The sequence below is a fragment of the Siphateles boraxobius genome, unplaced genomic scaffold (assembly GCF_051911475.1).
Source record: "Siphateles boraxobius isolate OS27281-9 unplaced genomic scaffold, OSU_SipBor_1 43, whole genome shotgun sequence".
Lineage (NCBI taxonomy): Eukaryota > Metazoa > Chordata > Actinopteri > Cypriniformes > Leuciscidae > Siphateles > Siphateles boraxobius.
In genome coordinates this window covers 3,953,394-3,965,408 of record NW_027509064.1, presented here as the reverse complement: position 1 = coordinate 3,965,408, position 12,015 = coordinate 3,953,394, and the positions used below count along the sequence as shown (strand labels likewise).

The 12,015-nt window shown below is 43.4% G+C and overlaps 2 protein-coding genes across 2 annotated transcripts; both read right to left on the bottom strand.

Annotated features, from left to right (window-relative positions):
* Positions 1 to 6,312: 6,312 nt before the first annotated feature.
* LOC143708820 (uncharacterized) lies at positions 6,313 to 9,205 on the bottom strand. Its single transcript, XM_077200146.1, has 4 exons — positions 8,988 to 9,205; positions 8,719 to 8,873; positions 8,335 to 8,595; positions 6,313 to 6,571 (listed from the first exon to the last, which is right to left on the bottom strand). The coding sequence occupies exons 1-4, from the start codon at positions 9,150 to 9,152 to the stop codon at positions 6,313 to 6,315; spliced, it is 840 nt and encodes a 279-aa protein (XP_077056261.1). The 5' UTR covers positions 9,153 to 9,205.
* Positions 9,206 to 9,708: 503 nt separating this feature from the next.
* LOC143708819 (uncharacterized) lies at positions 9,709 to 11,548 on the bottom strand. The gene is made up of 4 exons (XM_077200145.1): positions 11,088 to 11,548; positions 10,043 to 10,326; positions 9,765 to 9,936; positions 9,709 to 9,730 (listed from the first exon to the last, which is right to left on the bottom strand). Exons 1-4 carry the CDS (start codon positions 11,546 to 11,548, stop codon positions 9,709 to 9,711), a joined length of 939 nt encoding a protein of 312 aa, XP_077056260.1.
* Positions 11,549 to 12,015: the final 467 nt, after the last annotated feature.

Genomic DNA, 12,015 nt, shown 5'->3' with positions numbered 1-12,015 from the left:
TTCATGTCATCACTGTGAAGCTGCTTTGATACAATCTGTATTGTAAAAAGCGCTATATAAATAAAGGTGACTTGACTTGACTTGACTTATCCAACAGGTCTTGAAGGAAGCCAAGCAACCATGAGACCCCACACGTTCGTGTGTCCAGGGAGCTCTAGACTGCGTGATCGTGTTCATAACCCCTTCTGGCAGGACAACGGGTATCTGTTAATTAACCATATGTGCAGAGACCAGCGCTCTGGATGGGGATGCCAGATTGAGCCGCGGGCTTGAGAGAGGAGATCTCTCCTCACCGGAATCGGCCAAGGGGCTGTGCGTGACAGCCGCGTCAGCTCCGGGAACCAGATTTGGTTCTCCCATCGCGAAGCTATAAGGAGCAGCGAGCAGGGTTGGGTGTAACGCGTTACAAAGTAACGCTTTACAGTCATAATATTACTTTTTTCAGTAACTGGTAGTGTAAGGCATTACTCGTCTGAAAATGGTATATTATTACAGTTTTCCCGAGCTAGTTACTTGCGTTACATTTGCCAGTAGCGTGAATGGAACAGTGATTGGTCTGGGTTTGGCACGAGGTATCATTTACCATCACCGATTGGTCGACACCCGGCAGCCAGCAGCAGAGCGGCACCCTCAAAGACAGATGAGGAAAAATGGAGGAAGCGTCAACCACGGCAAGCTCTTTTTCAGAGGAAGGTTCCCAGCAACAGAAAGCTAGTTTCGACGGGTGGAGATTCAGTCATTATTTTGAATATGTTCAACGGAAGGAAAATAACTTGACGGTGAAGTGCACACTCTGCCCGGGGAGAAAGCTGCTCTCCACCGCTTGTAACTCTACCTCCAACTTGAAGAAGCACCTGCAGCGACAGCACGGACACATCAAGCTCATTGCGAAGCGACAGAGATGGAAAGTGAGCTGAAGAAAACGTTTGAGAGCACTGTATGTGTCAACGACCGCTGACATCTGGACTTGTCACAACAAAAGCTACATAGGCATGACTGCCCATTGGATTGATCCAAGCAACTTCCATTTCTGAAAAAGCAGCCCTTGCCTGCAAATGAATCAAAGGAGACACACATATGACATTGTGGCCACTGAAATTGACCAGGTTCACTCATCTTATGGACTGTCAGAGAAGGTCACAGCAACAGTCACAGACAATGGATCGAATTTTGTTAAGGCTTTCAGGTCAGTTGAATAATAGTGTACTTGTACTTATTTGCAAATGTATAAGTTAATGAATTGTTTAATTAACTGTCACCCCCCCCCCCCCCCCCCCCTTTTTCACATAGACAAAAAAATCACTTTACAAACTTTGAATATGAAATATTCTTGTTGCAAATTGATAAATTACTGCTCCTCTGTAATTTATTTAAAAAACTAAACTAGAGATTGTGAGCTTTCAAAGATATATAGTTTGTCAATATTACTTTAGGATTTTACTAAGATATTATTGTTTTAAATATATATGGGCAAACATCCCACCTGTGGGACAGTGACAGTTAAGGGTTGATTGCATTAATCAAGAAGACACATGATATGATTATATTTGAATTATATAGGCCACACATTATATATTTGTTTTCTTCTTGCACTTCTCACATTCAGGGAGTATGAGCCCAAGCCAGCAGCAGCAGCATCCGATTCAGAGGACGAGGGATCAGGGGAGGATGAAGAAGTGTCATTTACCGATGTACAAGAAGTGCTCTCCACGGAACAAGAAGACCCAGGACACTTTACTCTCCCCTCTCACTTAAGATGTGCCTCGCACACACTTAATTTGATATCAACTGTTGATATTGAAAAATGGTTGACAGTGACAAACAAAACAATTTACAGAAGTGCCACTGCAAAGTGCTCTGCCCTCTGGAATAAGGCCAGGCGGTCTACAGTAGCTGCAGAGCTAGTGGAAAGCATTTGTGGAAAAAAGCTCATGGTGCCTACAGTGACGAGATGGAACTCTTTCCACAATGCAGTTGCACGAATAACTGAGATATCCAGACCACAGTTGACAACTCTCTGCAGTCAGTTAGGTGTACGAGTCTTTTCCGAGCGAGAGTACAAATTCCTTGTAGAGTATTGCACAGTCACAAAACCGCTTACAAAAGCTTTGGACCGTTTACAAGGTGAGATAAAGTATAGGTTAATGTAAACCTGTGGCTTCTTGCCTTTCCTTTTTTTGAATGTTAAACATTTGAATCAAACAAGTAATTCATTCATTGATTCACATTCATTCATTCCAGGAGAAAATGATTTTTATTATGGCAATCTATTACCGACACTGGAGTCTATGATGTCAAAGACCTTGGCATTGCGTCCCGGCCTCTCCGAGATGATGGCAAATCTGCCTGATGTCATAGTGAAGGGTAGGCTGTGAGTGTGTATTTAAGACTTACTAACTGTAACTTTGTGTGATATGAGAGAAGCCTGTCATATGCACAATTGCACATCCCTCCACTATCACAGATGCTTCCATTATCACAGTCTTCTAAATTTCACACTGAAATAGGCTCTTAGAGAATGTAAGAATTGTATACTGGTACTGTGTTTCTGAAGACCTGGTATAGTCAATATGCCTGTTGCATCATTTACATGTCAACTCCTTCCACAGGAAGGTATGTTTTTCCTCTTTAAGATAAATATCTAATTTTAGAAATCTCTTTCTTACAGGCCATCAAAACCCGCTTTGCTTCTGTTTTGGACATTAGGGAGGGTCTCCTGGCTGCTGTCACTCTGCCGAAGTTCAAGATGAGGTGGTTGAGGGAAGAGACCAGGAGAGAGGCCCTAAAGACTCTGCTGATAACAGAGTGCCGTGCTTCACCCCTGGCTGCCCCCCCCCCAATGAGGAGCACGAGGTCAGGCCTCCACAGATTACTCCAGCATCCAGCAGTAGTGAGGATGACTTTTTTGTGTTTGAGGAAGAGCAGGATTCAGGATCTTTTGGCCCAGACAGGGAGGTGATGGAGTACCTGAAGTCTGGGTCAGAGATGGGGGTCCTAGACAACTTCCCCAGAATTAAGAACTTATCTTTAAAATACAATACAGCACCAGCATCCAGTGCTCCAGTGGAGAGGCTATTCAGCCTGGGAAGCCTTGTTCTCACTCCAAGGAGGAACAGGTTTGGAGACAAGCGCTTTGAGAGACTCCTCATTATGAGGTATAACCACTACTTTGACAAATAAGCTGACACATTCAGAAGCTCATATTTTAAACCAGAAAAATGCATTACAGTAAATGGCAACTGTATTTTTCCTTTTATTTACTTTGAGTCTTCTGTATTTGCTTTAACTCATTTCAACAACCTACCTCTCCTCTGCACTGTGTTTTACTTTTTAACAATTTACCTCTCCTCTACACAGTGCTGGTAAGGCCAGTCTTTTTTATTTATGGATATATTTTTTTGAGGAAGTTAATATTTTTTTTTTGTACGTACTTGTTAATCGACAATCAAATTGATTTTTTGCACTAGATGGTTTTTGTTAAACATTGAGGAAGTTAATATATTCTTGTACTTGCTATAAATTGACAATAAAATTGATTGTTTGCACTAGACAGTGTTTGTTAAACATTGAGGAAGTTAATATATGTTTGGACTTGTTATAAATTGACAATCAAATTTATTGATTGTTTGCACGAGATGGTGTTTGTTAAACATTGAGGAAGTTAATATTTGTACTTGATTGCACAAGTACAGTTGTTTGTAGTTATTTGTGCTAGACAGTGCCAGTCTGTTGTTGGTGTAATAAAGACCCTAAAGAACACTCCTCCTTTGTATGTTCTCCCACCATCTGATGCATTCTCAGGCAATTATAGAGTAATTAAGAAAAAATATATAACTAGTAATATAACTAGTAATATAACTAGTTACTTTCTCCAGGGAGTAATAAAGTAAAGTAAGGCATTAGTATTTTTGAGAGTAATATGTAATATGTAATATATTACTTTTTTGAGTAACTAGCCCCAACACTGGCACCGAGTGGCGCGTTTCCCTGATTCTCTTGATTACCTGTAGCAACAGTGAGAGCGAGGGAAAGCATAAAGTGGGCGGCTGGGCCAGATTTGGGCCAGTGCGTCCTGGTTATTTGAAAAGAACATCAGGCAGTGAGTGTTGTCTTTTGAGTGCTGAGACCATACGAGGAGGCGTTCTGTCAGATCTGACATCGCCCTGGCGGTTCACGTAGGACACCACAGACATGTCGTCCAAGCGGACTAGAACGTGGTGGTCTCGTATGAACGGGAGGAAGCGATTCAGCGCGTTCTCGACCGCTATCATCTCTAGACGGTTTATATAAAGGCGTTTCTCCCGGTCCGAGGACTGGTCTGCCCTCGAAGAGAGCGCCCCAACCTAAGTTGGAGGCGTCCGTCGAGATGACCTTTCGGTATGAGACAGCTCCCATCGTCACCCCCCGCTGGTACCAGTCGGCCGCTAACCAGGGCTGCAGAGCTGAAACACAGCTCTGAGTCACTCTGTTTTTCCTGCAGCCAGAAGCCCAAGCCCGGTGAGGTACTCGAGCGTTCAACCAGCGTTGTAGCGGGCGCATAAGCAGTAGGCCCAGCTGAAGCACTGCTGCAGCTGATGCCATACAGCCCAGCATTCTCTGAAATGTTTTCAGAGAAGCCACGCTGCCCTTCTGGAAAGATGCGGCCAGGTGTCGAACATGGCGCACACACTGTGTCGATAAACGAGCCGTCATAGCCACAGAGTCCAGTTCTATCCCCAGAAAGGAAACTGACTGACTAGGCAGTACTGAGCTCTTGGTCCAGTTGACCGTGAGACCAAGGCTTTCCAGATGACTGAGGAGCACTGTTCTGTGAGATGAGAGTTCTATCTCTGACTGTGCCAGAATCAGCCAATCGTCCAAATAGTTCAGAATCCGCATGCCCTGATTTCCCAAGGGGCGAGAGCCCCGTCCATGCACTTCGTAAATGTACGGGGTGCTAAAGACAGGCCGAAGGGGAGGACGGTGTAATGATATACCTGACCGTCGAAGGTGAATTTCAAGAATGGCCTGTGACGGGGTATTATCTGAATCTGAAAGTAGGCGTCTTTCAGATCGAGAGAGATAAACCAGTCCCTCGGGTGAATTTGCACGAGAATTTGTCTGGTCGTGAGCATTTTGAACGGTCTTCTCGTGAGAGCTTTGTTCAAATATATCAGATCAAAGATAGGTCTGAGAGCTCCGTCCTTCTTGGGTACGAGAAAATAACGGCTGTAAAAGCCTGACTCGCTCAGAGAAGGAGGTACCGGTTCTATGGCCTCTTTGCACAGTAGTTTCACTATTTCTGCGCGGAGTAGATGTGCTACTTCCACTTTCACTTTCGCCGCGGTCCGTACTCGAAAGCGTGGGGGACAGTGAGCGAACTGTAGCGAATAGCCCTTTCTTATTGTGCTCAGCACCCATTCTGATACCCCCGAAATACCTTCCCATGCTTTTACATGTACAGCTAGGGGCAGAATGAACTCCAGGTTCCGATTGCCGCACTTTGTGGGCTCGGGAAACTGAACCAGAGGTGTGGGCGCGGCGCGCGCGCCCTCGGTGCTTGAATACGGCGGCTCGCTGACAGCGATGGCTGGCTGTTTCACATGTGACGTCCCGATTGCTTTGAACGGGGAACGTTTTGAGATCACTTTGTGATGCGCGAGCAGCGCCAGGCGTTTATTAGTAAGCGTGAGCACTCGTGAGCGGGCACGTAACTTACATTCATTGCTATGGGCAGACTGGCCTCCGGGTTCCGATCGCCACACTTCGTGGGCTCGAAAAAACTGAACCGGAGGTATGGGCGCGGCGCGCGCGCCCTCTGTGCTTGAATACGGCGGCTCGCTGACAGCGATGGCTGGCTGTTTCACATGTGACGTCCCAATTGCTTTGAACGGGGAACGTTCTGAGATAACTTTGTGATGTGCGAGCAGCGCCGGGCGTTTATTAGTAAGCGTGAGCGCTTGTGAGCGGGCACGTAACTTACATTCGTAACCTGACCGATATGACCGAGGCTGTTTTTGGCCGTGTGACAGAGCGGGCAGAGAGTAGGCATGGGCACAGAGTTGTGGACATTTCGTACATCTTAACACTCAAGCGGCATTTGCCAGCTTTATGAGAGTGGGCTCTGTGAGTGTGAGAGACACGGGGGGTATCGTGCTTGCGTGTAGGGGTGAACACTGAGATGTGGACACATTTTCTACGGCGTGAGCTGAATAACCAGACATTATATTCTTGAGATTTGTCTGGGTCGCCGTAGAAACGGCGGTTGTGTGCAGGCAAGCGGGTTGCATTACCGCTCGTTGGCTGCCGAATACATCGCTGCAGTAGCCTTTTCTAAGGGGACTGACAGGGTGAGATATGGGTGGTCTGGCCGCGGCGGGACTCAACCATCCTTTCGTCCTTGCTGCCAAGATGGAGGCTGAGCTGGACACTGGCTAGCACTTTGCGCAGGAGGTTGATCACATGAGCGGCCTGTAGCTGAGCTGGAGCGTTGCTCCTTAAATCCGTGTGGAGCTCCGGCAATGTCTGTGAACGGCGCTTCTTCTTGTGCGGTCCAGAAGAGGGCGGAGTGACAGCTTCGGCGTTTGAACACCTCGAGTCGAGCCCGCAGGGTAATTCAGTGAATTAGCAGGTTTTAATTGTTGCTTAGCACAGTGCGTGACATTTTGTCTACATGTTATGCTGCTAGAGTTTTGACAGAGAGTTAATGGGCTCTGTTTAATTCTTTCTTTTTCACTTGTTTATCGTCATCGGTCTTTTTCCTTTTACCTCTTTGTTTTATGAGCAGGTGCCACTCGAGAAATTGGCAGTTTAGGTTGTTTCTCCGCCATTAGTACAGCTGTAGCACACCGGCAATCTTGAGTTTGAACGACGGTACAAGAGAGGGGTGTGATCAGCGCGTACACAAGCGTGATTGACACTGCTAAGAAATTCCTCCTGGCTCTGATTGGTTGTTTCTAACCAGGAGCAGTGTATTTCTGCAAATAGCAATAGGACCACTGGAAGGAGCCATAGCCATAATCACAGATTATCTGTCTCATATTCTACTGTCAGAACATAATGACAGTTTTAACACATATGTGACCGATCACGGAAAGTAGGGACACAAGTCGGTTTTGGGGCATTTTGAGTTATTCACAGATTCTGAAAGTGTAGTCTCAAAGCTTTCCAACGATGTGTAACACATGGAAATCTGATAATATTTGGAGATGTTGTGGCCATTTGAAGGTAGGCACACAAAAAAGCTAAAAGGGGAGAAAACAGCCTCAAAAGATTGTGCAGTTCTCACCTCTCTCTGCTGCTGGGAGTGACAATAGGGCTCATTTACATCTCATTTTGATAAGCCATACCCCCTGTAAAGCTCCCCCCTGTAAAGCTGTAAAGCACAGGGGGGAGCAAAAAGGTCAGGAAAATGTGCCATCAAAGAAAAAAAAAAGTTTGCAAACAGGTAATAAATAATTGTCTCTTAGCATCTACCGATAAAACTGTATAGGCAACTCTTATGTACACTGAATAAAAAATAAGATAAACTCTAGAGAATGTTAAAATCAGAAACAGGATGTGCTATGTGATTTTATATATATATATATATATATATATATATATATATATATATATATATATATATATGCTGGGCAGTAGCTAATATTAAGAAATATGTTGTGCTTTTACTTTTAAAAATGTTGGTAACGTTACAGTTAATGCTTACAAACATTGAAGATTTTGAATACAGAAGTTACATTTGTAATGGTGTATTTTCATTTAGATGTGGTATTATTATTTGTGCAGTAGCTAAGATTAATTACTGCATAAATTAATTAAGATTATTAAGTAATAAATTCATTTTAAGACAGCATGGAATAGATTGTAGAATATGCTGTTAGCTATAATTTGGATGGTATAGTACCATGAGCCACAATTAAAGTCTTGTGACACTCATGGCAGGCGTTATTGTTGTTGTTGTCGAGTTTCTGCGCGCCGATTGCTTTGGGCCGGGCCTAGTCAAAGTCCAGGGCTGTTTTTTAGTCCCCGTCCGTCCCTACATACAGTATAGGAGTATGCATCAGAATAGATTTTATTGCCATTGTCAATGAAAGGTTTTACAGACTAGGAATTTTCTTCGGTGTACTCATGCAACATGAAACACAAACTTTTGCTAATGATAAAAAATAAGCAATAAACTGGTTGATTGATATATTCTTTTTTTATTTTCCATAAGCAAATCAATCAAACATTGTTTAGAGTGCTTTTCATACAAGAATGTAAAACTAAATTCAGGTGGTTGGTTGATAAAGTGACATTGCAGGTGTTGTAAACAAGAAAAAAGGTCTTTGTGACACAGTCCAAAGAAATTACATTCGCATCCTCTTCTGTGGACTCTTCTGTGTTGTGACCCTTGGCGCTGGGCATGTGATGTCTCTTGCCTCGTCAGCACAGAATGGCCTGATTTTTTCATATAGATAGTTCTGCCTGTCAATTTTCAGTCCAGGTGGGGCCAGGACAGGAAGACCGTCGACAGGGGGCAGATCTGCTCCGTCGCGCAGTAGCTGATATTCGACAGGTTGTGCATCACGGTGACTTTTTGCAAGCACCACACCTGGTCTCTTGGCTTCAAAGCTGTGACAGAAAAAGCACATAAGACATTTTAAACATGGCAAAGTATTTTCTTATAAAAAAACTGTCATGTGTATGTTGTTGCTATGTTATATTGTATGTACACAATGTGAAAGTTTCAATTACCTGAAGTGCTGATAACTCTTGATCTGTGGGAGTCTACGGAAGTGGCGAGTCAGATGCTGCTGCCAGTCGAAGGTCTGGACTAAAACTTTGCCCTCTGCCGTTCCAACAAGCTGTGGGATATTGAGGCGACTCACAGGAGAGCTGTTTTCCACAACCTGATGACAAAAAAGAGAAGAGAGGAAGAAAAAAAAAATCTTCAGTTAAATGTTTCATTGAAGCAGAACAGAAAACAGCACTGAAGTCATTAAAGCAAAGTAAAGTTAAAGTACCTCAGCGATGTCTGCCAAAGTGTTGACTCTTGTCTTCATGTAGGCTTGCTTGATGAGTCCAAAGCCACAGTCAGGGGAAAACTTGGTGTGGCCAGCAATAAGGAAGTGGATTTCAATTTTATCGTGAAGCTTGTGTCCAACCCGCCAGGCAAGGTACCAGAGCATGAAGTTGTTCTTGTTCTGCCCACTGCAGTTGTCACAATGAAGATCCACCTCTGTTTCTCCAACTCCAAAGTTGCAGAAGAAATGATGCATGTAGCTGATGACTTCATTGCTTCCCTTAGTAGATGACATGCCTTCATCAATCAGGTAATTCACCTGTTTCTGCAGCCCTTCACATGAAACACCAAATAGGCCACATTTCCGTGGGGTCAGGAAGTACATTGGTCCTGGCTGGAGAGGGTTTGAGGGAAAGTGTAACTGTAGGAGACAGAGGGAGAGAGGGAACTTGGATTAGATTAAATTAAATTTGCATCTATTCATAATTGTCTAATAAAGATAAACCTTACTATATTGATGCTATTCTGCATTTGCACTATTTATTCTCATGCACCAAATCGCCCTTTAAGGGACATTAATGAAGTAAAGTGAAGTAAATGTGTGTGAAATATTACCTGCTGAGCAAAATCAAAACTGTAATGCATCCTAATCTTCTTGCTTGCTGGTAGGGATGGTCCAAAAGACAGGTTAGAGCCAGAGCAAATCTTTCTGCAGGCAGCAGTCATGTCGTTGAACACAGCCCTCTCTTTCTGCACAAGGGAAAGATGATCTTGTTGCTTCTTTACTGCTTCAGACTTTCTATCATCTGGGAGGTTTGCACTTCGTATCAGCTGCTCGTTATTGCTTTGGCACTGCCAGCAGAGATCTGTGCGTGGCCGGCAACTTTTGATGTGTGGGAGAAGTCGGTTCCACAGTGCTTTGAAGCTGGTTTTACAAACTGCACGCTCACCTGAAAAACAGATATTGCTTATGGTTAATTGTATTGTAATTGCTAATAGTGCTCCGCATTATTTCACTTTATAAGCACTCAATTTTAAATCAATGTTTACACATACCAAGCTCCTTAGCAGACTTCACGTAGAGACGCCACACTGAGGCCTTGGACACATGAGTTGGCAGCAACTTCACATGCCAATCCTTATGCCCAGGCTGTCGGCCAGGCAGCATGATGGCATTGTCTTCTGCATAGTTTTTTATGAAGTCCACAACTCTGTTGATATCCTCAGGGCTGATGAACCTGGCTGGTGGACGTGGCAGTGAGTGCTTCTTCCTCAAACGTGGTCTTGCCCCATTCTCCTCATAGTGTTTGACTATATCAGCCAGGGTGTCTCTGCCAATGCTGAAAAAAGGGGGGAAAAAAGAAAAAACGTTTAACATCATGGTCTTGCTAACAGGCATCTTGTCACCTATATCAAAATGTATTGTACAAATTATAGGTACTTTTACTTTACTGAAGTAAATTTTATGATGAATACTTTTTACTTTTACTTACTTTAGAGCTTGTATCTGTACTTCCTGGTTTAGTCTTGTTTTAGTCCTGGTTTAGACCTCACAGTTAGTGGTTAGACCTGGTTCGAGTCAAAGGATTAAAAAAATCCTGTACATTAAACTCTTCATAAATACTTTTACTTTTGACTTATAATGCACATTTTACGGCTACGTATACTTTATACTTTTACTTAAGTAGGAATTTAATCTGATACATTTACGATTACGTTAGTAAATCCTTGGTAAGAATATTAAGTAGTACTTCCTCCACCACTGGCTAAAATTATTAGCATCACAATCAATTCAAGAATGCTAACAGGCAGGTTTACCTGGGATAAGTTAAGTCATTAACACCAGTCAATTCAAGCAATTGAAGCATTATTCAAATTAATAGCAGAAGCTCACATTACCATCTTAAAGCTCATTATAGTAATGGGGGTTTTGGCAAGTGATATGGTGCTAACGATTAGCAGCTAACGTTACAACTAAAACGACAGTCCTGAGCTAGCTAAAAACAGTAGGTAGGTATTGGAAGGTCTAAACATGGACTAAACATGAGCTGAACTTAGAATGAACTTAAAACGACTAACTTTGATGTTTATGGAAACTCACCCCATAAGAAACAGAAAAGTATTCTTGCAGATCTCGTTGCCTCCAATGAAATAAGTCGTTCGGGCACACTTTCTCTTTGTCGGGGTCTTCTTTGTGGATGTAACCATCTCCGAAGTTTGCACTGTGCGTCTGTTTGCCTCTAAATGTCCAATAATTCGCATGTCCTGCCACTCTTTTTCCGCAGCTAAAGAATCCAGCCGTATGTTGTACATAATGTCTGGAGAAAGCTTCTGGCTACAAGACTGTCTCCCATGCAGAGAGTTCTCTTTTCTCCTCGTGTAACATTTACAGTCAAAGTTACGGATTTTCCCCATTTCTCTATGTATATCCCCATCAAATGTTACTATCGATATAGCCTCTGATATCTTACGGTCCAACTCGTCTGACGCCAGTCCGATACATTCTTCCTCGTCTTCATCTTCGCTCAGTTGTAGATTAGGGATATTATTCAGTCTTATCATGCCACTTTCATCGTCGCTCAGATCGTCTTCAGAATCAGTGAACGCTTGTTCATAAGCATCCGGCTTGTCGAAGAAGTACTTCAAAACATTTTCATTGTAACGGCCACGGTTCAGCTCGTCTGCGACATTCTTTGCGGCGTCCATCTTCATTGAATTTTGATATCAGATAGAGCCGGCTAGAGCGCTGCATAATTAAGTAGCCACGCTGTTGGGGGGCGGGGGCAAAAGCGCCGGCGGCTATTCAGTATGGAAATACACACAGACAATGACACGCCCCTACTGCATGCTAGAATCTCCGAAAAACAAGCCGATTTCAACCTCAAAATGTACGCTTTTGAATATACCAATACTGTTATCTCAAACATGGAGAGGCTTCTTCATGATCTCAACTAACAGATTCTGCAAAAAAGCGGAAATCACCAATTTTGGAAAAAAACGCTTGTTTCTCATTTTGCTCGCAAGTTGTG

Coding starts and splice junctions, on each gene's coding strand:
- LOC143708819 (XM_077200145.1), bottom strand. CDS start 11,548: ATGATAAGACTGAATAATATCCCTAATCTACAACTGAGCGAAGATGAA. Junction 9,937..10,042: donor GAAGTCTGCTAAGGAGCTTG/GTATGTGTAAAC, acceptor TCTGTTTTTCAG/GTGAGCGTGCAGTTTGTAAA. Junction 9,731..9,764: donor AAGTCTGAAGCAGTAAAGAA/GCAACAAGATCA, acceptor GTGCAGAAAGAG/AGGGCTGTGTTCAACGACAT.
- LOC143708820 (XM_077200146.1), bottom strand. CDS start 9,152: ATGCTCTGGTACCTTGCCTGGCGGGTTGGACACAAGCTTCACGATAAA. Junction 8,874..8,987: donor CTTTGGCAGACATCGCTGAG/GTACTTTAACTT, acceptor TTTTGTCATCAG/GTTGTGGAAAACAGCTCTCC. Junction 6,572..8,334: donor CCACAGAAGAGGATGCGAAT/GTAATTTCTTTG, acceptor GCTCGACTCGAG/GTGTTCAAACGCCGAAGCTG.